The sequence below is a fragment of the Ciona robusta genome, chromosome 13 (genome assembly GCF_009617815.1).
Source record: "Ciona robusta chromosome 13, ASM961781v2".
NCBI classification, from domain to species: domain Eukaryota; kingdom Metazoa; phylum Chordata; class Ascidiacea; order Phlebobranchia; family Cionidae; genus Ciona; species Ciona robusta.
In genome coordinates, this window is record NC_143247.1 from 2190447 (window position 1) to 2215862 (window position 25416).

A 25416-nucleotide genomic window follows, 5' to 3' on the forward strand; every position below is an offset into this window, starting at 1 on the left:
GAACAAGTTTCCTTGCATATTCTAATTAGAACATATCATAGGAAAGCGATCTGAAGTAAAATGTGCACTACAAATATGAGATGACCAGCATACCAATGTAATGTTGCTTGCTTTTTTCTAAGCCCCGCTCTTTCTTTTGAAAATGAAAACACACACACACTTATCGCTTTACAGCCATTCTTGTCTTGCTATTTTAAACACAGCACCAATCAGGCATGATTACTCAGCTTATGGTAAACTCCTATATGGTAACTTTAAATACAGATATAAATATAGTCTATGCCATATAGGGAAAAAACAAAAAGAATTTAAAATCTGAACCCTAGAAAGTCACGAAAACTAATTCTCCACTAAGCTTGGTAGGCTATTTTGTTTGGTTATACACTGATCCCTAGGAAATAGCTTCCAATAAGTTGCTGAAGCCATAGGTATTGTTAATACCTTAAAAAACGTTTTGATTTGCTTATCTATCAAAACTGCACCAATAAACCGCTGATAGACCGGGTTTTCCCCATAAACGAAGTCTTGCATTGTGACGTCACAGTGCCCGCGAGTGACGTTTTTTACAACTTTGAAATTTGATTTTTTAAACGTTTATAACTTTTAAATTAAAGCGAATTTTCACAAACTGGCTGTGAATTTAGCATCAGTAGACATAAAACTTTATTCTTATGCAAAAAACTGCGCAACCATGAGAACCGTGGGCCGGACTCTTTAATCGTTAGCCTTTCTAATTTCAAGGGTTTTTGTCCTATAACAGGTTTTAAATAAAACAACACTTTTTTTTAAATGTAATTATAACATGAGTTCTTTTGGTTATTGGTTCGAGGCTCGAAAAGACATTTGTGTCTTTTGGCAAGACATAACAGCAATTGCTTCAACCCAGTAGTCACTAATGGATCATCTAAGTTGTCGTACATACAAAATACAATACAATACAATAATAATTACGCCAAAAGTTAAATATATTTTGTAACGCGTAAGTGGGCACGAGGTGTATGAAACAGAACACCAGTGTTATAATGACCGTGCTTCGCAGCCACGCAAGGATAAATAACTTACATTCATTCATTTAATAAGTCTAGCACCAACATACGCTCATATAAATTTATATTTAGCGTAATTTTATATACTTGTTTTCTTTTCCGAGAATAAAACTGGCTTATAAAATGACGATAGTGGAAAATTGGCTGTTAAATTGATTTAAAAAAACATGACAGAATCTGTTTTTGTCAAAACCTTTAAAATTTAAATGACTCTCTGATACAATGCTGTTGAATACGCAGAATATAAACGTTTTTATAATACTATGGGGTAAGATAATACTGTTAGCACCTAAAACCCATATTTCCTGATCGTGTTTTAAACAACTACCAACGCTCTTTTAGAGTTGTTGGGCCACGTTTTTTTATTATGTAAATATTCTTTGTTTACTACCAAATGGGTCGTTTTCGTTTATAAGTTGGTGTTAGTTTTAAAGTAATTTTAATTTAATTACTATTGCGTGTACACGACTGTATTACACTCGCGTTTTTTATTTTAATGGGTTGCTATGGTAGGCTGGGGGAAGATGGAACACCTTCTCATTCTATTTTCTCGTCCCATTTGGTAGAAAACAAAGAACATTCAAAGAATTATGAAATCGTATCCTCACGACTCCCATAGACCGTTGTTAATTGTTTAAAACATGATCAGAATATTTGGATATTATGTGAGCTAAAGGTGTCTCATCTCCCCCACCCTACTGTATAATAGGCTGTATATAGTACTAACAGTTTAAACCATTATTGTATGCTAAAGCATTGGGATATGCCAGACTGTACTCTTATGACCTTATGGAGTATATGAATTATTTATTAGGATGCGGTTTCAGTACATATATGGTAGATAGGGTAAAATAGTCTATGCCTTTATTCGCTTTTGTCGTCCCATCTAATAATAAACAAAGAAAATTTGCAGAACTATATTTTCCAATCGTTTTAATGACCAAGCCAACCAAAAAATATGTTTGCTTATCCACACACTGCAATGGCTTCAGCAGCTCGACTGTGGGCATGGGAGTGGCAACTATAAATAAGTTGCTCAAGTTCCCACCCACAAGGATATAAATGACTGAACCAAAAAAATATGTTTGCTTATCCACACACTGGCTTCAGCAACTCGACTGCGGGCATGGGAGTGGCAACTATAAATAAGTTGCTCAAGTTCCCACCCACGAGGATATAAATGACTGAACCAACTAAAAGTCATGTTTGCTTATCCACACACTGCAATAGCTTAAACTGTAGCTCATAAACAACTGCATGAATCACTTAAGTTTCCACTAATATAACTATAAGTTAACAAAAAAGGCCCATTTAAATAATAGACTGATGATGCGCCATTTAGACGAAATATATATATTTTACAACAATTCGCTGGACTTGATTTTTGTCTGTTACATTTTCGTAGCACCAGATCCTTACTGTATTTTTTACACAAGAATCGTTCAACTCTATGAGCACCAGATCAGGGTCAGATTCGCGAAAATTAGTATTGAGATTCTAACAAAACTGCTACCTTGTTTTACTGTACACCCATATACATTTAAAACGATGTACTTTAAATCCAAAAAGCTGTCTTGACTCTTAACACATTTCTGTAACGCTTTTAAACGTTGTATAGCCAGACGTGCGAATTTCGCGACTTAAAAGCGACGACAGAAGAAATGCCCTAGAGTCAAACGAGTTCGTAACTTTTACAGTGATAAGCTGCATTCATAAAAACTAACAATGGCTTTCGTAATGTTTTGTTTAAAGTAGTTTTTGTAGGCGTGTAAGTTGACAGTGGGCATTTTTTTTGTATAAAGAAACCATGTGTGTCCGGCGCAAAAAAAAAACACACTTAGATAAAAACTCGGCAGCGAGCATATGGTATACTCTCTCTCACATAAAAATAAACAACTTTAAAATCACTGCAAAAATATACACATATTTATGTATAGTAGGGTGGGGGAAGATGGGACACCTTTTAAATCTATTTTCTCGTCCCATTTGGTAGTAAACAAAGAACATTCAACGAATTATAAAAGTGTATCCTCACGACTCCCATAAACCGTTGTTATTTGTGTAAAACACGATCAGGATATTTGGATATTATGTGCTAAAGGTGTCCCGTTTTCCCCACCCTACTATACAACATGCTACTCTGTAATAGGGAGATAACTTTCTCTTATGGACGACGCAAAACGGCGATCTAATTCCACACAACGTTCATTTAGTATGGACCGAGCTTCAGAACGGCGGATAAGCGTTTCATGAAAGCTTGGCGGCGCGTCTGGGGTACTAGAAATGGGAATACGGTTACAAGACGGTGTGGAACCGGGCTGTACTTTGATTTTGGGGATTGGGACATCCTTCATGCGCCTGTCGGGCGAATTTGTTGCCGTCGCGAAACTGCTAACTGCCTGTGGAAAAAATAAGTTTTTTTTGTAGGTTGTTGAGTTATAACATGGGTGTCTTCTTTATACACCAAACACACATGGTGTATTCATACACCTCATGCTCACTGTTGAGTTATAACATGGGTGTTCTTCTTATACACCAAACACACATGGTGTATTCATACAACTCATGCTCACTGTCGAGTTATAACATGGGTGTATTCTTATACACCAGACACACATGGTGTTTTTCATACACCTCATACTTACTGTCAAATAATAATTTACCTGGTTTGGCAATTTAACGTCTCGATGCCACCATTTTGCATGTTCAAGAGCGCGAACATATCTCTCAGTCTTTTCGGCAATTTCAGTAGCTAAATTTTTCCGTTTGATTGTTTCGCCATGGTCGCCTTTAGCCCACGACGCCCGTATTCGAACCTAAATCATACGCGGTTAATTTAATAAAAACACGTGTATATATGCGCCTGTCAAGTAGTATTAAATTTCAATTTTTTTTTCTTTAAAAAAACTTAAAAAATTGATATAACTAACCGTGTTATAACGACTGTCGTTACCCCGCCACGCGAGTATAAATAAGTTACATTTATTCTAACTTGTAAGCGAACACGGGGTGTATGAAACAGAACACCTGTGTTATAACGGGTATCATTGCCCCGCCATGCGAGGATAAAAAAGTTACATTCATTAATGCAAATCACCTAAAAATAAAACAACTTACTTCGTTTCTAGGCATAATAACTGGCCGTAAAGATTCCATTGTGTATGTAGTTTGTGTATCCTGAACAGGTGTTTTGCCTAGCGTAGAAATGTCCAATTTTTCCAGTATTTTGTGGTCTCTATAGACGCATAGAGATACCAATAGTTGTAAACTGGCCATTAAAAGAGACCTGTACAAAATTTGATGGTGAATTTTAAAACTTTATGCAGACTAATGAGTTATAACATATGTGTCTGCTTATACACCAGACACACATGGTGTATTTATACACCTCATACTCACTGTTAAGTTATAACATGGGTGTCTTCTTATAAACCAGACACACATGGTGTATTTAAACACCTCATGCTCAATGTTGAGTTATAACATGGGTGTCTTCTTATACACCAGACACACATGGTGTATTCATACACCTCATGCTCACTGTTGAGTTATAACATGAGTGTCTTCTTATACACTAGACATACATGGTGTATTCATACATCTCATGCTCACTGTTGAGTTATAACATGGGTGTCTTCTTATACATCAGACACACATGGTGAATTCATACACCTCATGCTCACTGTTGAGTTATAACATGGGTGTCTTCTTATACACCAGACACACATGGTGAATTCATACACCTCATGCTCACTGTTGAGTTATAACATGGGTGTCTTCTTATACACTAGATTCGCATGGTGTATTCATACACCTCATGCTCACTGTTGAGTTATAACATGGGTGTCTTCTTATACATCAGACACACATGGTGAATTCATACACCTCATGCTCACGGTCAAGTTTTACCTGTTTTCAATCGTTCTTTGAAAAATCACCAATTTTCTGACGTCGCTTATTCCAATTGAGCGTAAGAACTGACGCACGGTACGCACCTGCCATACGTCATGCAGACTGACGTCATTCGTACGTAACTGGACCTCAGGCGAATGGTGGATGACAGATAACTAAAAAAATAAATGAATGGAACTTATTTATCCTCGCATGGCAGGGTAATGACAGTCGTTATAACACGGGTGTTCTGTTTCATACACCTCGTGCCCGGTTACGACTCCTTACGAGTTACCACGTATGTAACTTATTTATCCTTGCGTGGCGGGACAACTGTCGTTATAACATTTGCTATTTACTTAAACAAACGTTAAATATCGGTTTATGAAATAAAAGGTCAAACAATTTTCGTTAAATTACCGGTATACAAGGTAAATGCACTTAAAATTAGATACAATATACAACACATAAATCTCGGCATGCAAGTTACAATTACCTACCATATCAACAAGGCTACATAACATGTGCTGAGATAAAGGCAAGACCGTAGCCAGGCTTCTGAGTGTATAGTGGCTCATACGTAGTTCTGTAATATGAATTAAAAATGAATGTAACTTACTTTATCCTCGCGTGGCAGAAAAGCGACAGTCCTTATAACAGGGGTGTTCTGTTTCATACACCTCGTGTCAGCTTACGAGTTACCACTTATGTTACTTTGCGTATGTTTGTTTTAATTGACAATTTAGACAACCCATAAGGACCCCTTTGTCCGCTTACGAGTTAACACGTATGTAACATTTATTAATATGTAGAGTAAGGTGGGGGGAGATGGGACACCTTTTGGTTCTATTTTCTCGTCCCATTTGGTAGTAAACAAAGAACATTCAAAGAATTATAAAACCGTATCCTCACGACTCCCCTAGACCGTTGTTAATTGTTTAAAACACGATCAGGATATTTGGATATTATGTGATAAAGGCGCCCCCGTCTTCTCCCACCCTACTATAGCTTACCGTGTAAACCAGTTAGTGCTTGGTGTGCAGGTAACAACAAACCGTCTTGATTCCAATGTGGAAACACCAACATTTTCGCAGTGACGTCATTTCCGATAGAGTCACGTGTGCTGGGGGGAAGTGACGTAAGATCTACTGATTGAAGATTAAATCCGAGACGTTCTAGAAGCTCGACGGCGCCTATAAGGTAATAAACAGATAAAAGAAAAAATAATCTGTGTAATTTATAAACTAAGAATTACTGTAACTTTTAATGCTCGCGTGGCGGGGCAATGACAGTCGTTATAACACGGGTGTTCTGTTTTATACACCTCGTGCCTGCGTTTAAGTAAGAAAGAATGTAACTTTATTATCCTCGCATGGCGGACAATGACAGTCGTTATAAAACGGGCAGTCCGTTTTATATTTTCAGTTCATACACGAGTTACCAAGTATGTAACTTTATACGTGATTATTTTTTGGTTGAAAATTTAGACGCCCACAATAGTAGCATCGCCAAGCCTCGAACCGGTACCATCTGAGTCAAAGGCAGGCGCGACAACCAAATCCGTTGTTGGTTGTTAAAAACACGACTGGGAAAAATAGCATGTGACACTAACACTATCCATCTTACCCCACAGTGCTATAACACACACACACACACACACACACACACATATATAGTAGGGTGGGGGAAGATGGGACACCTTTTCGTTCTATATTTGCTCGTCCCATTTGGTCGTAAACAAAGAACATTTAATGAATTTTAAAACCGTATCCTGGGGACTTCCATAGACCGTTGTTAATTGTTTAAAAAACGATCAGAATATTTGGGTATTATATGCTATAAATCAAAAGGGCTTAGGGTGTTCCATCTCTCCCCCCCCTCCTTTATATATATATCGTATACCGTTTGTTTTAGCTACCGGTTCAGGTAGTAATATAATAGGTCGTTGAGAATTGTCATCAGCTGTTAACCTTTCAGTTGCTTCTTCTAGTATGCCAAGAAGAAAGGCAATGACGTCATCATCACGTGACAAGTGACCACTCAAGCGTGAAATTAAAGATTGGAGCTCGAAAAGGCAAGTTTCTTCCGATTTTGCTGTGAATGAAGAAATGTAAATTATTTATTCTTGCGTGTTGGGGTAATGCCAGTCATTATGACACATTCTGTTTCATACTTCTCGTGCTAGCTTACCAGTTACTACGCATGTAACTTTGTGGTGAATATTTATTTGTTTGTTATATTCTCTCTGTCGCACATGGTACATTCATACACCTCATGCTCACTGTCAAGTTATAACATGGGTGTCTTCTTATACACCAGGCACACATGGTGTATTCATATACCTCATGCTCACTGTTGAGTTATAACATGGGTGTCTTCTTATACACCAGACACACATGGTGTATTCATACACCTCATGCTCACTGTTGAGTTATAACATGGGTGTCTTCTTATACACCAGACACACATGGTGTATTCATACACCTCATGCTCACTGTTGAGTTATAACATGGGTGTCTTCTTATACACCAGACACACATGGTGTATTCATACATCTCATGCTCACTGTTGAGTTATAACATGGGTGTCTTCTTATACACCAGACACACATGGTGTATTTATAGACCTCGTTCTCACTGTCAAGCTCAAAAATACCTCATTTTAAACTACAGTACCTTCTTCCACTACGTTAGGCGGAGATAGTAGATTCGACTCGGTGTCGTTTAGTTTGCGTTGAGTTTGTGCAGTCCGTATTTCGCCTAAGTCAATTGTGACATTATTTCCAAACGCACCGAATGCACCCCAAAGAACAGGGTCAGGGTATCTAAAAATAGAATTGTGGGGTGTTTATAGTAGGTTGGGGGAAGATGGGGCACCTTTAGCACATAATATCCAAATATTCTGATCGTGTTTAAACAACGGTCTATGGGAGTCGTGAGGATAAAATTCTTTGAATGTTATTTTTTTACTACCAAATGGCACGAGAAAATAGAACCAAAAGATGTCCCATCTTCCCCCACCAAACTATATTAAATAATGTCACATACGTGTTAACTCGTATGCGGGTACAAGGGTCCTTACGGGTTGTCTAAATTGTCAGCAATACAAAAATATAAAAAAATCTTCAGAAAATCGAATAAAAATGCGTCCCATTATTTTCCACCCTACTATATTTGTTGAATTAATAAATGCAACTATTTTTATTCTTGCGTGGGGGGCAATAAGCGCTGTTAATATATGGGTGTTCTGTTCCATACACCCCGTGCCAGCTTACGAGTTACCACGTATGTCAACTTGTGAGTGATTTTTGGGGGCAAATTTTTGTGCGGCTGACATTTAGATAACCCATAAAGGGCCACTAGGTTGGAAAAATTGCTGTGTCTTGTCCGAAGCCATGCACAGATTTAAATACATGTTAGAAACAAAAATACTGTTAAAACGGTTTGCAAAAACATAATATGCAATAAGATTGTGTTTTGGTATACATAAAAAAGCTGTATATACCGTATTTCATTAAAGTTTTTAGGTTTCGTTTGTTAATATTAGCTAGTACTGTAGCTTTAGCAGTTCTTAAGTTAGTAGGCCTATTTATATAGCTATATAGCTTATGTATGAAAATATACCTAAATATATATTTTTTTATGGAGTGTATGTTATGTATTAGTTCACATACCGTTCTTTTGTAGACATTTTTGCGGCGTATACAGCTCTTGAAACTGTACATTTCGACTGTAGTTCAAGATAAAAGTTGAAATAGAACGTCTCCTGTACTTTATCTGGAACGGGCCATAAATTTGTGACCACGCATTTTATGCCTGAAAATGACGTAAATTTAGTTTTGTGAGCGCATAAGCGGTTTTATTACGTAATAAGTTGAACTAATACGACATAATATGTATAAAATTAGTGTTTATTTTATTTAGTTAATAGACTTGTATGTTATGAGTTTTTAAAGCAGTATGAAGTTTTTATTAGCTTTCTGTATTATGCGCTTTTTAGCTGCGAATTCAGAAGCTACTGTCTCAAGATCTGAAACGCCTTCGTTTTTAATCTACCGCTTCTTGTCCAGTACTAGCGGATTTTGCATGATGGCAGAACGAAAAATTGAAAACCAAAGGGAAATTTTTTACGCAGTACTTTCTACAAAGTGCCTAGTTAACAACTTAGCTTGGCAATGGGAGCGATTAGATAGCAATTTGATTAGTAGTGTTTTGTACAGCAAATGCCTTACAGCAGAACTTTTTGGTAGTATAGGCGCAAATCCGACTGGGAAGGTATTTTTAAAACCGTGCGATTCAGAATCACCAGCGCAAAAATGGACCTGCGATTCTCAGTACAGTATTTTCCTAGAAAATCTACCGAATGGTCAGTTTTATCGGCTTGAAAATGAACTTATAGTACAGAACTGGGAAGTTACAGCGGGGACACCAATTTTGAGAGAAATCGCAAATGTACAGGAGAGTAACTCGACGAAAAAATGGATAATTTACTCAAATGCTGCAGAAACTAAACCTCTTTCGATTTGTGAGTCAAATTTAGTCGTAGAAAACACTAAATCTTATATTATGACAGTTTCTGGCGGCGAAATAGTTGGTCAAGCTTGTGTTTTCCCATTTATACGCTTTGGGGCCGAAGTCTGGAACTGTGTTCCGTATAATAACCTAGATATTTGTGCCACTGTAAAAAATTTGGACAGTCATCCAAACAGCTGGGGCGTATGCCCTGAAAATAAACGTGGTACCTATTCGGATGCTATTGGGCCGCCTTTGTGCACCAAAGCTTGCGACGGCGGGCGGTTTTGTCGTGCACGAAAATGCCTATTTCCACCATGTGTAAAGAGAGAATGCTTAACAAATGTATGTGAATACGACGACGCTGAATGCAGTACACAGCAGTGTAATACAGAACCGTGTAGCGGGGATACGATTTTATCTATTGAAGGCGACTCTCAGCAGTTCCCAGCGTACGGTGTTACACCAGTACTCGACCAAGGTGTCTTAGGAAAATGTGTTTTTCCGTTTATATTAGACGGGGAAGTCAAAGAACGCTGTGTCGTTGATTATAGACGTGATTTAGCCTGGTGCTCGCTTACTGAAAACTACGACAAACATCAAAAGTGGGGGTACTGTAAAAATTCCTATAGTGGTTCCTGGAGCTCTTGGACTACTGTTTTAAACTCTTGCTCGCAGAGTTGTGGTACTGGTACTCTTACAGTGTACCGTAAGTGTAGATTTCCGCCTTGTGTTGGAGATGAGCGAAAAACTGGAGGGACGTGTAACACTAAAGCTTGCCCAGAGTGCTATACCGGCAATGGGGAGACGTATAGGGGTACTGTAAGTTTTTCAAATGATGGTACAGTCTGTCAAATGTGGGCTTTGCAGGTGCCGAATGCACATGCAGATACGACGCCTGAAATTTACCCAGAATTGGTACAGAATTACTGTCGTAATCCAGGCGGGTTGTTCAAGCAACCATACTGTTATAGAGACGCTAGTAACCTTCCTGCCAGAATGTATTGCGATTTACCAAGATGTGGCAGTAATGTTACAGATATTGAAATACCATACACGATCCCATACACTGAAGACGTATTTGGTCTAAAACCGTGTATTTTTCCGTTTACTTTTCACGGGGAGTTATTTTATCAGTGCGTATTAACAGACGAGCATATTGCGGGAAGGGAAAAATGCGCAATTACTAACGGTACTCAAACAGTGTACAGATATTGCCCTGCGTTTTATAGAGGAAAGTGGTCGGAATGGAATTTTGCCGGAGACTGCACCGCAAATTGTGGAGGCGGTTTCGAAGTACATTACAGAACGTGCTACTTTCTACCTTGCCAAGGAAAGTCTGTCAAAGTTACGAAGAAAATGTGTAATACTCAGCCGTGTACGTGGACACAGCCTGGAAGCCAAGACTGTTTTAACGGCAAAGGCGTTTTCTATAACGGGCCAGCGAATGCAGAGATAGGACGACGCTGTAATGCATGGACAGGCCATTATAAAAGGATGATAGAAATGGCTGGCCTTAGTACTTCAAATTACTGTAGAAATCCTAACCCTAGAGTTAGGTCTGGGCCATGGTGCTACGGCAGAGGCGGTCGGACTTGGGAATATTGTAACATACCACGTTGCCCTACTATTGAAGGAGAAATATTTGGATTACCTTTTAAAAACAAGGCGTATGATGCTGAAAATAAGCCGTGCCATTTCCCATTTCGAGGCGTACGTAATGAACTGCATTCTGCTTGTGCAAAAGTTAACCCGCTAAGGGCAGACGATAGAGGCTTAAAGTATTGCGGATTCCAGGATACCGAAGTTAGTGTTCCAAATAGGAGGAATATGAGACCAAGACAGCATATTGGTTTAGTTATGCATGGTTTACAAAAAGGGATGTATGGTATATGTCCGCTAAGTACACAGGGAACTTGGACTAGCTGGACAGCTACTGGAAAATGCTCAGTAGTTTGCGGGGGTGGGTATATTATAATGAGACATAGGTGTCTTCACCCGCCGTGTTCTACAAAAGGGTCAAAGGGAAATGAAAATATGCCCTGTAACACGCACGCGTGTTTAAACTGCATTCAAGGCAATGGGATAAATTATAGGGGCGAAGTCCGGCACAGCGCTAATGGTAAAGAATGCATACCATGGGCTATACATCAAACTGCACGAGAGCAATACCCTATACAAGATTTTCCTGAGTTGCAGAGCAACTTTTGCCGAAACCCAGGTGGTCAGAGTGTCTTGCCGTGGTGTTATGATAATGTACTGCGCTTCAAAAGCTATTGCGAGATACAGCATTGTACTGATGATAACCTTTTCACGATTCCGTACACAGTTCCGAACTTTCGTAAGTCGCGTTCAGGAGCGCCATGCCATTTCCCGTTTCGGTATAAAACTGACTGGTATTTTTCTTGCTTTCTGCACGATGAATCCGGTAAAACAGAATGCCTTTGCCCACAGACTGATATCGTCACAGAAGACGTTCGCACGCTTGCAATAGCGCCGAAAATTTACGCTGGGAAATGGACTGTATGGAATAGAACCAGTACGTGTAGTAAAATGTGCGGCGGAGGAAAAATACTTTATGTAAGAGAATGCTTATACCCTACTTGCCAAGGCAGTAAGTTCAAATACGAGGGCATATGTAATACACATCAATGTACTTTTAGGAAAAAAATGCTCGAAGGTAAAGACTGTTTTATTGATGAAGGAATGGACTATACTGGGGAAGTATCTGTTACAATTTCAGGACTTAATTGTCAGTTATGGTCGTCAAAGTCTCCGCATACGCATAGGTATTTAAGCACAGGTTCGGGGATTGAGTTGACTGGTAAACTGTGCAGAAATCCGAGTCCTTTGGGTACACGTAAAGCGCCTTGGTGTTTTGTGGATGATTCGTCAGTCAGATGGGAGTATTGTAATATACCTAGATGTCGAGGCCACGAGGGCGAGATTCGAACCGTTGATGGTCCGGACAATAATAAAGCATGCAAGTTCCCGTACACTATAAACAGTGTTGTAATAGAAGAATGCGGGCTAAGGAAAATTGAACGGATTTCAGGGAATGGACATAGGACTGAAATGGATGTACGTTTTTGCCCAACTGTTGCAAATTTCGCTGAAAAATCAACCGAAATTCAAGATTTAAAATGGGGTATTTGTCCTAGTGCTTTGGAAGGTACTATATCTGCTTGGACCTTATGGGCAGAGCCGAATACTTGTACTGTGCCCTGCAATGGAGGCAGGTTGAGATATAAAAGATCTTGTAGATACCCGCCGTGTGCTTCTGGCGTTGCCATGCAAAAATTAGGAGCAGAATGCAACAAACAAATTTGTGAAGAGTGTTTTACTGGTGATGGTACAACGTATAGAGGTACCCAAAACAGATTTTCGGACCATGTTTTGTGCCTGCCTTGGTACAGTACTAGGATACCAAAAGATACGTTCACAGATGTATATGCATTAGGTGGCCGTAACCACAGCTTTTGTAGGAATCCTAACCCAGAAAGATACAAAATCCCGTTTTGCTATGTATCGTATGAAGGTCAGTTAAGTGTTAGAGTTTGCGATATACCTAGATGCGACTTATCAGAGGATAAATTGGTTACTATCGGATCGCAAGAAGGATTTAACCAAGAGGGGAAACTGTGTACTTTTCCGTTTACGTTTCAAAGTGTATTACATCAAGGGTGTATAGAGTATAGGGGACATTATATGTGTGGTACCACGCAGGGGATATATGGGTATTGTTCAAATTGGGACCGTGGCGTTTGGGGATCATGGGCTCCTACTAAACATTGTGATAAAGTTTGTGGTGGCGGGAAAATTACTTTTAAAAGGTATTGCCGTTTTGCACCGTGTTCTGGACCGGATGAAAAAGTGGAGGGTAATTGTAATACACATTTATGCAATAAACTGACAACCTGTTACGATGTAGAAACCAAAGGTGTTGAATTTATCGGCAAAAATCCGTATTTTTCTCGAGGAAAATCGTGCCTACCGTGGGGTATTCAAGGAAAAAGTGAAGGCGGCGTTTGCCAAAATCCGTATGGCACGCAACCGAGACCGTACTGTAAGCTTTCTGGTGGAGATATAGCATTTTGCTCTGTTCCTGCATGCCCAGACTCAAAAAGGCCGATAACGGTAGAAGTTTCTGCTACAGAGAATAGGCTTCATAAGTATCCTTGCGTTTTTCCATTCACAAGTCGTGGGGTGGTTTATAATCAATGTACGGACACTCCTACGCCAAGTAATAGACAACATGCGTATTCAACTCGATGGTGTGGAACCGTAAACAACGTTGACAGTTTTCCAGAAACAGAATGGGGGTTCTGCCCCAACACTGCTGTAGGAACGTTTTCAGACTGGTCAAAAACGGGGAATAACTGCACGAAATCGTGTGTAGCGTTCCAGACCAGGCACTGCCTTTTTCCGCCGTGTAATGGGAAAATTTGGCGTTTAGCTACAGATAGTTGTGATCAGGACTTATGCCCTAATCCCATTTGGGGCAGCTGGGGTGTATGGACAAAATGCATACAATGTAGTGTTGTAAAAATTCGAACCCGTAGTTGCTACAAATCTGGCGCTATAGCACATAATATGTGCCAAGGAGATTCGCAGGAAAAAACGGCGTGTAATTTGGCCCATAACGCTGCCTGTGACACTACATATGCTTTAGGGTACTTAACTAAATCTCAGATTGAAATTTTGAGTGTTTCTTACAACAGTTTAAAACGTATTAGTGCCAGTGCAAATAGTGCTAAAATTAACTTTAAAATGGTTGTATTTTTTCTCTGTTTTTGGCTTGTAAATGTAACTTGAATTTGTGCTTTGTATTGTATATTATTCAGTTACAGATTTGAACTATTCTGACATGGAATTGTATTAGTTTTAATGAGTTTTTTCAGAGTGTAGCTTATATATACTTATACTTTATAATGTGTTGCAGTCTTTTTGGCACACACTATGTATAATTATTTTTACTGAAACGTTGCATAGTGTAGCTAGTATTTTGCAAACAGTGTAGCTTCTACCTATAAATTTTATTTTTTTATAATGTGCTGCAGTCGTGTAGGATTTCACTATCTATATATTATTGTAAAAACATTATTACACAATTTAAAGTCTTCACTTTGGTGGTAAATTTTAATTCTACAAACTGTATTGCTATTTATACATATTTTGCTTTTAGTTCTTTGTTTAAAGTATATATTTTTCTATAGAAACTGATATGCTGTAATTAAAGTGAGATTTTTTTTGTGACTATAGATTAGAAAAGACTTCAAACATAAAAAATTATTATATTTTTACATTACCTGAATATAGTAAGTCGTTGATTAGTTTAAAGGGCTTCAAATTTGGTTCAATTTGCCATTTGTGGATTGAAGATAGCACCAGCAGTTTAACAGAGGTATTCTGTATTTCATATAAGTCTTCAGGGCTTACAATGTAGCTACTCATCGGCAATGGTGCAATTTCAACTGGAAAAGGGTTAGGGGAAAACGCAAGGACACCTGTAATAGGAAAAAATTTTGAATTTTCAAAAGCGTTTGATGCTGCTACCATTGTGGGCGTATATGTGTCTTCGGGCAAGACATTGAACAGGTATTGCTCCAACCCAGTGGTCACTAATGGGTTGTTTAAATTGTCAGCCATAAAACTTATAAGTGAGCATGAGGTGCGAAACAGAGGTTAAACATTACAACCAATAAGTTAGATCTGTTTTCACTGAAATGTATGTCTAACTATTTCAGCCTCCCCTGCAATTTAAAAAAATTTGGTGCCTATCATTATATATATATATATAAATATATATATATGTATGTACCGTCATATAAGTTTCCATATGTGCAGACATGTAGTACAGTAGATTGGGTTAATTCTTCAAGAAATCTTTGCTTAGTTGCTTCATTTTCAAGAACTGGTGTGACATCCAAATATTGGGAAACCTGTTTAATTATTAGGTGTGTTATGCACGCTGTTGAGTTTTGGTTTCTGTTTTAATGTTGAGTTATAACATGGGTGTTTTATACACCAGACACACATGGTGTATTTATACACCTCATGCTCACTGTTAAAGTATAACATGGGTGACTTCTTATACACAAAGACAAATACATTTTTCTCACTTTCAAGTTATAACATGCTGTCTTCTTATACACCTTATAGACATTAAATCTTAATTTACCTTTTTACATTCATTCCTGCCACTTCCAAACCTGCACTTAGGTTGCCATACATCATTGTGTAGTTTTAATGCTTGAGTGTAAACAGGACATCCCATTACACAAGATTTTAAATTTGGGCACACCTGGAAATTGTTGTGTTATGTATATTGAGATATGTCTTATACAAAGGAAATCATACTAAATATTATGCTCACTGTCGAGTTGAAAAATGAGTGTCTTCTTATACACCAGGCACACACACTTGGTGTATTCATACATCTAATGCTCACTGTTAAGCGATAACATAAGTGTCTTTTAATACAACTTATGTTCAATGACCAGTTACAACATGGGTGTCTTCTTATACACGAGACAGTAAGACAGAAATCGTACATTACTACATCCATACATCTCTTGCCCAATTCTAAATTGTAACATGTCTGATAACACAATCTATCTTACTTGATTATAAGGAGTTAAATAACGTGGTGAAGTCAATATATTGGTTCCAGTACAAGAACTCGTTACAAGCCCCATTAAGTCTTTATCAAGACCAGTCAGTTCAAGTGAATGTAACTTTGTTTCATCATAACTTTTAAGCAGTTCGTTTCTATAAAAAATATATATATATATTGTATTTTCAAAAAGTATATCAGAAAAATATGAAATTTCTTTGTTGTATTCTGTATGGGTGAGGTCTTTAAAGACCTGGAATTTAGACCATGTTTGAAGAAATTCTTTTAAAATGTTATTAAAGGTATAACATGAATGTATTTTTATATATTATATCAAAAATGGAGTACTCACACACCTTATGCTCACTACCAAAGTTTAGTATTATTTTTTACAAATGAGATATACAACTTTTAGCCTATCAATTAAATATGTTTAAAAGTACCTTCTTGTACATTTTTGTCTTGATGTCTTCTTAGTTACTCTTTGTGCATCACTAAAATATACATCATTTTTAGCAGTATTTTCTATTCTATGTGAATAAGAGAAAGACAATGCCATTTATGTGAATTATAAATGTTTGATATTATACAGTTTGTTGGAATTATTATAGTACGCCTGTAACTAAGAGGTAATGGGTTCAAGGCTCATCGCTGCTACCATTGTGGGTGTATGTGTCCTTGGGCAAGACACTTAACAGCAATTGCTCCAACCCAGTGGTCACTAATGGGTTGTCCAAATTATCAGCCATACATAAAAAAATCCAAAAAATTCAACTTTTTAGCCACGCAAAGTTACATTCATTCATTCAGTAGCACCAGATCGTGAATGTGTTTTTTGAAATTTTATCAAAAAAACGTTTTAACTTTTGTTTAATGAAAATAGTCACGCCAACGCTACAGCTCTTACTTTGGGCTAAGAACAGATACACAAGGTATTGTTGTGACGTTGAATTTTTCACCAAGACTTTTTCCATCTATAGTGCTAACCAGTTCATCGAATGGAATCTATGATATATTTTAATTAGGAGTTAGTTTATGTAAGTGTTTTCATATACTAGCGCATGTGTACTCATACATCTCATGCTCACTGTCAAGTTATAACATGGGTATCATCTTATACACCAGACACACATGGTGTATTCATACATCTCATGCTCACTGTCAAGTTATAACATGGGTATCATCTTATACACCAGACACACATGGTGTATTCATACACCTCATGCTCACTGTCAAGTTATAACATTTGTGTCTTCTTATACACCAGACACACATGGTGTATTCATACACCTCATGCTCACTGTCAAGTTATAACACACTTGCTAGAAGATCTTTCAAACATACAATATATACTGTATATACAATATACATGGAGCTAAGGACATATACATCCAACATAAGTGTCTTCCTATACACCATACACTTAGTGCACTATAATTACATGTACATCTTACCTTAAATAAATAGGAATCTGTTACAATACATAGGGCTGCAGCATCTTCTAGTTTTGATAGAACAGAGCTCACAGGTTGTATAAGAATTGAATATAACTCTTGTAGTGTGTTCAGTTCAGATGTGGTTTCGGTTACAGTTTCTGTAAAATGTAAAGACATATTTTAATGTTTTGATTTATGTTTGAATGAATGCAACTTATTTATCCATGCGTGGCAGGGCAATGATAGTCATTATAATATGGGTGTTTTGTTTCATACACCTCATGTCCGCTTACGAGTTACCAGTATGTTACTTTGTGGCTAACCATTTTGTATTACTTTTAATTTTACTTGTTTTGCCACTGCATGTACTTAAAAACAGTTGTAGGGTTATTAGGTTATATTTTGTTACTATAATCATTATAAAAAACCAAGTTACCAGATTTTTCATTTATTTTCCCTTCTTTTAGTATGTAATCGGAAACCACATTTTCTGAGAATTTGACTTGTTTTTTCTCTGTTCGGACCATTTCATCTGGCATGTCACCAGCTCCTTGCTGTTTCTTGCTTTTGTCAAGTTTTGGAAGTAAAATGTTTAATTTGCCTGTTTTTTCAGAAGCATTTGTCGGCATGGACCTGTATTGGTTGTGAGTGTTACTTATGCCCATTGTCGAGTTGTAGAATTCTTGTATTGGGGTTTAGATATGCACCTCATGCTCACTGTCGAGTTATAACATGGGTGTCTTCTTATACACCAGACACACATGTTGTATTCATACATCTCATGCTCACTGTTGAGTTATAACATGGGTGTCTTCTTATACACCAGACACACATGGTGTATTTATACACCTCATGCTCACTGTTGAGTTATAACATGGGTGTCTTCTTATACACCAGACACATATAGTGTATTTATATACCTTATTACACACATAAATCAAACACTGCCAAACCAGATAAATCCAGTTCAAACCTGTTCTCTGTGTTGTATATTGTACATTCATTCACAGACAAACTGCCCTTTTCCCTTTTCTGTAAATTTTGGACCAAATCTTTTAAACGTAACATAACTTTTTGTGGGTTGACCACTTGTTCAGAGAGCAAGTAACTCATACAGACATGAGTGTCTTTGTATACTTGTAACAGAAAACCTGATAAAAAAACAGAAAAGCTTGAAGTTGAATAAATGTATAGTTGTTATAACACAGGTGTTCTGTTTAAGCAACTGCCTGCTTTTAAGTTTAAATGAATGAATGTGACTTATTTATCCTCACGTGGTTGGCAACAACAGTCGTTATAGCACGGGTGTTCTGTTTCAGACACCTAAAGCCTGCTTACAAGTTACCATGTATAGAACTTTGTTGGTAATTAGTTTTACAAATTATGCTAGAGTTAGCAACTTTCCCAATTATATGAATATATACATATGTATTTAACCTATATACATTACTATAGAATACAGTGTAAATACCTGTATCCAGGAGTGTGTAGTTAAGTATTGTATTGCCTGCTGCTGGGGAAAGTATTTCATTTGCTTCCAATATTTTAACTTGAATTTCTTCAGTTGGTTCAGTTATATTAAGATCTGTAAAACATTACCTCATGCTCATTGTCGAGTTATAATATAAATGTATTTATGTACACCAGACACATGGTGTATTCATACACCTCATGCTCACTGTTGAGTTATAACATGGATGTCTTCTAATACACCAGGCACACATGGTGTATTCATACACCTCATGCTCACTGTTGAGTTATAACATAGGTGTCTTCTTATACACCAGACACACATGGTGTATTCATACACTTCATGCTCACTGTTGAGTTATAACATAGGTGTCTTCTTATACACCAGACACACATGGTGTATTCATACACTTCATGCTCACTGTTAAGTTACAACAATGTTTACCTTTCATGTTTAATTTGGGTAATGTTGGCAGTTCATTTCTTGCTTGGCAATATTCCTGGCACTTATGGCATTCTGATACAGCCAGAGACATTTTGGTTTCACCAAGTCTGTGTAATACAACCTGTAATACAATATAAACTGTTAAAGATCCTGGGTTCAAATCTAGACCAGGGTTAGAGAACCTGGGATCCTGGGTTCAAATACAGGCTAGAATTGGGAACCATGGATTCTGAGTTCAAATACAGGTTGGAGTTTGAGAACCAGGGATCCTGGGTTCAAATAAAGGCTAGGGTTGGAGAAACAGGGGTTCTTAGTTTAAATACATGCTATAGTTGGAGAACTAGGGATCCTAGGTTCAAATACAGGGCAGGGCTGGAGAACCAGAGATCCTGGATTTGAATAAAGACTACGGTTGAAGAAACAGGAATTCTAGGTTCGAATACAGCCAAGGGTGTAAAAAAAATAGTAAATTGAGACAAGAAAAGTTCTAAAATACCTGGAGGGCCTTAAAGCAGTTGTCTAGCATTATAACATCTTCAAATGCATAAGTTTTAATGCCGTCGTTTTGTAAATTTGATTTGGTTGTTAGAGCTTCTGTAATATGTGTGTATAATACGCTGACTGCGTACAAAAGCTCCTGAAATGTATGTTTGGTATAAATGAATGAAACTTGTTTATCATCGCGTGGCGGGGTAATGATAGTCGTTATAACACTGGCGTTCTGTTTTACAGATCTTGTTCTTGCTTAAGAGTTACCACATATGTAACTTTGTGGGTATTGTTTTGTACAATTTTTTAGTGTATGCTTAAAAAAGGCCACTCGGTTGGAGCAATTGCTGTTAGGTGTCTTGCCAAAGGACACATACGCCCACAATGGTAGCAGTTATGTTATATATCTGCCTGTCAAGCTAGTCCATTAGTATTTGAGAACATATTTTCCTAACAAAACTTTACAATGAATACTGTACAGTAATAATAATAACGAAACATTTAAATAAATACTGTGTCAAAAAAATTACTTTTTCTGAGGTAGAATGCTGGCTAAGAATTGCAACTTTTAGCTCCAGTTTTTTGACCATTTGGTTTGCTCCTAATTTCTTTGCTAATGATAATGCACATTCACATTGGTATAAAGCGTGACTAAACCGTTGTTCTTTTTCAAAAACTGCAACATCCTATTAATGAATGAATGTAACTTACTTTATTCTCGCGTGGCCGGAAAACGACAGTATAATAATTTGGACAACCCATTAGTGACCACTGGGTTGGAGCAATTGCGGTTGATTGTCTTGCCCAAGGACACATACGCCCACAATGGTAGCAGCGTCGAGCCTCGAACCCATTTCCTCTGGGTTACAAGCAGGCGCGCTAACCACTATGCCACGTAATAATGATAGTCGTTATAACACGGGTGTTGTTTTATACACCTCGTGCCCGCTTATGAGTTACCATGTATGTTACTTTGTCGGTGATTATTTTTTTGGGATTTTTTTATGTATGGCTGACAATTTAGACAACCCATTAGCGACCACTGGGTTTAAAAAATTGTCTTGCCTAAGAACACATATACCTACAATAGTAGTAGCGTCAAGCCTTGAACCTGTACCCTCTGGGCTAGAGGCAGGTGCGCTAACCACTACTCCATGGCAAATACAGCATCAAATAAATTTAAATACCTTTAGCATGCACTGTACTTCTAGATCCAAATTCTCGTGTCTCAAATTTTGACAGAGTTTTAATGCCTGTTTAAACAGTGAGCATGCTTCTGGCAAGTTTGTGTTCAATTCAGTTTCACCTAACAGCAGTAAAGCCTCAATTTGCCAAGTTTCAGTTAGGTTTCTGTAATGGTATTGGTAATTATTGGTTTAGAAGTTTAAAGCCGCATTTCTTGGGTGTCTTCTTATACACCAGACACACATGGTGTATTCATACACCTCATGCTTACTGTCGAGTAATAGCATAATTTCTTTACCTTGATATTTGTAAAATTGTCTGGAAACACTGTTGGGCATCACTGTGTTTATTGAGTTTCAGCAAAACTTGTCCAACAAATTTAAGTGCTTGAGCCTTTTGTTCTGTAACAAATGAATTAAGCCATTACCTATAACTAGAGTAACTAATGATCTGAAATTAACATTTATATGTCTGATTTGGTTATAATACATTTTTAACTTTTGAATGTAATTAATTTATTCTCACGTTGCAGGGCAACAACAGTCGTTATATTACAGGTGTTCTGTTTCAAAAACTTCATGCTCGCTTATGAGTTACCACATATGTAACTTTGCGGGTAACTTCTTGTAGTGTATGGGTGACAATTTAGACAACTTAAAAGTGACCAATGGGTTAGAGCAATTGCCTTGCCCAAAGACATAAATGCCCACAATGGTAGAAGCCTCAAGGCTTAACCCAAAAAGCTGAAGGCACACCAACATAATCACTCACAAAGTTACATAGGTGGTAACTCCTAAGCAGGCATAAGGTGTATGAAACAACACCCGTGTTATAACGCCTGATGTCAATTCAAAGTCAGGCATGTTAACAACTAATTCCAAAAAAGATTAATATTTGTAAAGTTTAAAACTCAAATACTAGTTGTACCTTCTGTATTTCCATTCTGTTCAGTGATTTCTGTCAGCCATGCTCTATAACATAGTAAAGCCTGCTCAAAATTCCCAACTTTTTCTTCCAAGTGGCCAAGAACAGAATTTGCCTGGAAAAAATACAAAAAAATTGTACTAACACTAAGTACAAATATTTTAAGGTTTAATAGTGTATAGTAGGCTGGGGTTAGAGGGTTTAATAGTCTATGTTTTCATTCTTTTTCTCGTCCCATTTGATAATCCGCAAACAATATTTACAGAATTATATAACCGTATCCTTACGACTCCAAAGAGCATTGTTAATTGTTAAAAACAGGATCAGAAAATATGGGATTTAGGTGCTAACGGTATCCATCTTACCTAAGAGTACTATACATATGTATCAGTCTATACTCCATGCCAATATTTAACTGCTCCTATGTATAACTGTCCCCAAATAAGGTATATTTATTTTTTCATATTAATATATACATATGAGCAGTCCTAAATCTTGAATCATTTAACAAGGACCTCATCCATGTAGAATACAATGTACTGAGACCATTGACATATATAATACCTAATTTACAAAATTACCTTAAAAAACTTAATATTGTTTTCATTTTTTGTAATTTCTGTTTCAAGATTTTTAAGCTGGTTTGCTTCTTCAATTGCTTTGTCCAGTAATCCAATATTCTCATATGCAACACATAGGTCAAAATGCACACTGTGTTCTATTTCTACAGGCCAGTGGACCCTACAAAATACAAACTGTTTTAGCGATATTTTTTCAAGGCTCAATTGTTATGAAAAAATCGTAGTGTATTTCTGACGTTTCCTCTGCATGTTATATTAAAACTGTTGCAACAGTTCATCTGGTATGAAAAAACGTACTGTATTTTTGATGTTTCACCTGCTATTCGGCAAGACTTTATCAGGAAATGTGTAAAAACGTCTGAAATATATTATGTTTTTTCATACCAGATAAGCCTTTGAAAGATTGTTTAACATTATACCTGGTAGCAGAAAAAAAAACAGAATCGTACACAGATTACAGCAACTTATTTTTAGCCACCAAACCTGGGGTGGCGGGGTAGGCAGGACAACCCTGGAATTTTCTACACTGCATTATTCAGTAAACATCACAACCAATAAGTTAGAATTGTTTCATAAGATTGTGTGTCTAACTATCCCTGCCTCCCCTGTATTTTAAAAAGTTGGCGCTTATGAATTTATAAATAGATATAAAAGAACAGTTTAAAATAATTTAATTCAAGAATGTAATGCAGTTATGTACACGCAACAGCAAAACAAATAAAATCAAAAACTCCAGTAGTTTTTTTTAAATTCTAAAATTTATATTTTACCGTAAAGACTCCAAATTCCCATTTAGAGCATTAAACACATCTTTTTTAATAGCAAGTAGTTGTAGAATTGATATTGTTGCTTCTTCATATAACTTTAATTCCATTAGAGATTTGCTTAAACAAAGCAGAATCTAATTAGAAAAAAATATTTGTTAATTTGTGAAGATTTGGTTCTAAATTTAAAGTGTGCTCGTACACCTCATGCTCACTGTTGAGTTATAACATGAGTTTCTTCTTATACACCAGACACACATGGTGTATTCATACACCTTATGCTTACTGTTGATTTATAACATGGGTGTTTTCTTATACACCAGACACACATGATGTATTCATACACCTTATGCTCGCTGTCAAGTTATAACATAGGTGTCTTCTTATACACCAGACACACATGGTGTTTTCATGTGTTTCATGCCTACTGTAATGGTATAACAGTCCATTTACCTCTTTTTGATTAGCAACATCATTATAGTGAATGGAAATTGCCAAAGAGTGTTGGTAATGTTGAATGCTCTCTTTTACCTAAACAGTATATAAAAAATATATAATTTACATAAGCGTTATAACATGGGTGTCTTCTTATACACCAAACTTCATACACCTCATGCTCACTATTGAGTTATAATACATTACCATAAATTTAACATACATTAAGTTCAACAATCCTAGTTCACCTGTCCATTAGAACTATATATCTGAGCCAATTCAAACTTGATTTTCATGATCATTATTTCATCAGAATCAGGACTGGACCTAATATAGAAAAAAATTAAAAAAAACTTAATGGCAAAAACAAAAAACATATCTTAAATTTAGTGTAATTGCAGAATATAATTGCATTGTATTTGGTTTCTTTCACTGTGCATTTTTTCTTGGATTTATGATAAATGTCACTTATTTATCTTATAACACATTCTTTCCATTATATGGCTGGGAGTGGGAACTGACAGTCATTATAACACAAGTGTTCTGTTTTATATTCCTTGTGCCCACTTACAAGTTAACATATATTTCATATGACTTGTGTGACCTCTGGACAAAATCTTGTGGGCTGTGCTGTAGGACCTCACCCACATGGAATCGAATATGAATCTATTTTTGTGCTTGTATATTTCATTCATAAATGTCGCTAGATTATTACATATTTGCAAAACAATCACATGCTTAATTGTTTACATTTATACTGACCTGTTTTCCACTGGTGCATTTTCATTAATTTGAACTGCAGTTTCAAATACTAGTGTTGCATATTTTCTCCTTGTAACTTGGTTAAAGTTGCTTCTGTTTAAACCACAGCCAACAATGTAGAGAATTGTCAGAATGTCTGTGTTAGAAAAAAAATTGTATAATTTTCGTGAAATAAATTGTGTGTGCATAATCATATCCAATATAATTACATTATTATATGTAAAATTATATGTAATTCTTTGTAATATATAATGAGTCTTTACACCTCATGCTCTTTGTCAAGCACCAATTTGTTAACTAATATAAACTTTTTAAGATAGTAGTGCTCAAATGGCTTAATGCTGCTACCATTGTGGGCATATGTGTTCTTGGGCAAGACACTTAACGAAAATTGCTCTAACCCAGTGCTTATTTGTTGATTGTATTAAACTATTCACTGAAAAATATAAACAATGCAAAGAATAATCACCCACAAAGTTACATACATGGTAACTAGTAAGCATTGTGGGAACTGCAGTTCTTGCATTTGTTTTTACATAGCTATGTTTTTTTTATATTAAACATACAGTGTACCATGTTTTATGTTAAACATAGAGTTAGTGTATTATGTTTTACACCTGCAGTGTAATATATTTTATATTAGTAACGATCAGCGGTAATATATATATATCTTTATGTACCTTGTTGAGTTATGTTATTGGGCAAATCAATCAATTTTTCAACTGTTTCAATCAGCTCTTTTTCAGCCGCTAAAAACTCTTTTTCGTGGCTATTTTTGTGCTTAGAGCAGTAATTATCTGCCACTTCGCGTGTGCAAGTCTGTAATTCTTCGTATTTGTCTAAATTCTCCATTTTCTTGCA

General features: G+C 36.8%; 1 protein-coding gene across 1 annotated transcript; it reads right to left on the reverse strand.

The window, feature by feature from the left end:
* Nucleotides 1-639: 639 nt before the first annotated feature.
* LOC149725746 (uncharacterized) lies at nucleotides 640-25407 on the reverse strand. Its single transcript, XM_089890992.1, has 31 exons — nucleotides 25236-25407; nucleotides 24556-24691; nucleotides 24042-24120; nucleotides 23812-23889; nucleotides 23365-23495; nucleotides 22595-22754; nucleotides 22017-22128; nucleotides 21388-21490; nucleotides 21092-21254; nucleotides 20435-20590; nucleotides 19912-20052; nucleotides 19416-19536; nucleotides 18972-19085; nucleotides 18474-18651; nucleotides 17937-18133; nucleotides 17519-17658; nucleotides 16972-17069; nucleotides 16508-16558; nucleotides 16072-16219; nucleotides 15630-15752; nucleotides 15270-15390; nucleotides 14758-14955; nucleotides 8611-8752; nucleotides 7613-7761; nucleotides 6840-7031; nucleotides 5951-6130; nucleotides 5438-5523; nucleotides 4956-5113; nucleotides 4164-4332; nucleotides 3710-3862; nucleotides 640-3445 (listed from the first exon to the last, which is right to left on the reverse strand). The coding sequence occupies exons 1-31, from the start codon at nucleotides 25405-25407 to the stop codon at nucleotides 3182-3184; spliced, it is 4413 nt and encodes a 1470-aa protein (XP_089747118.1). The 3' UTR covers nucleotides 640-3181.
* Nucleotides 25408-25416: the final 9 nt, after the last annotated feature.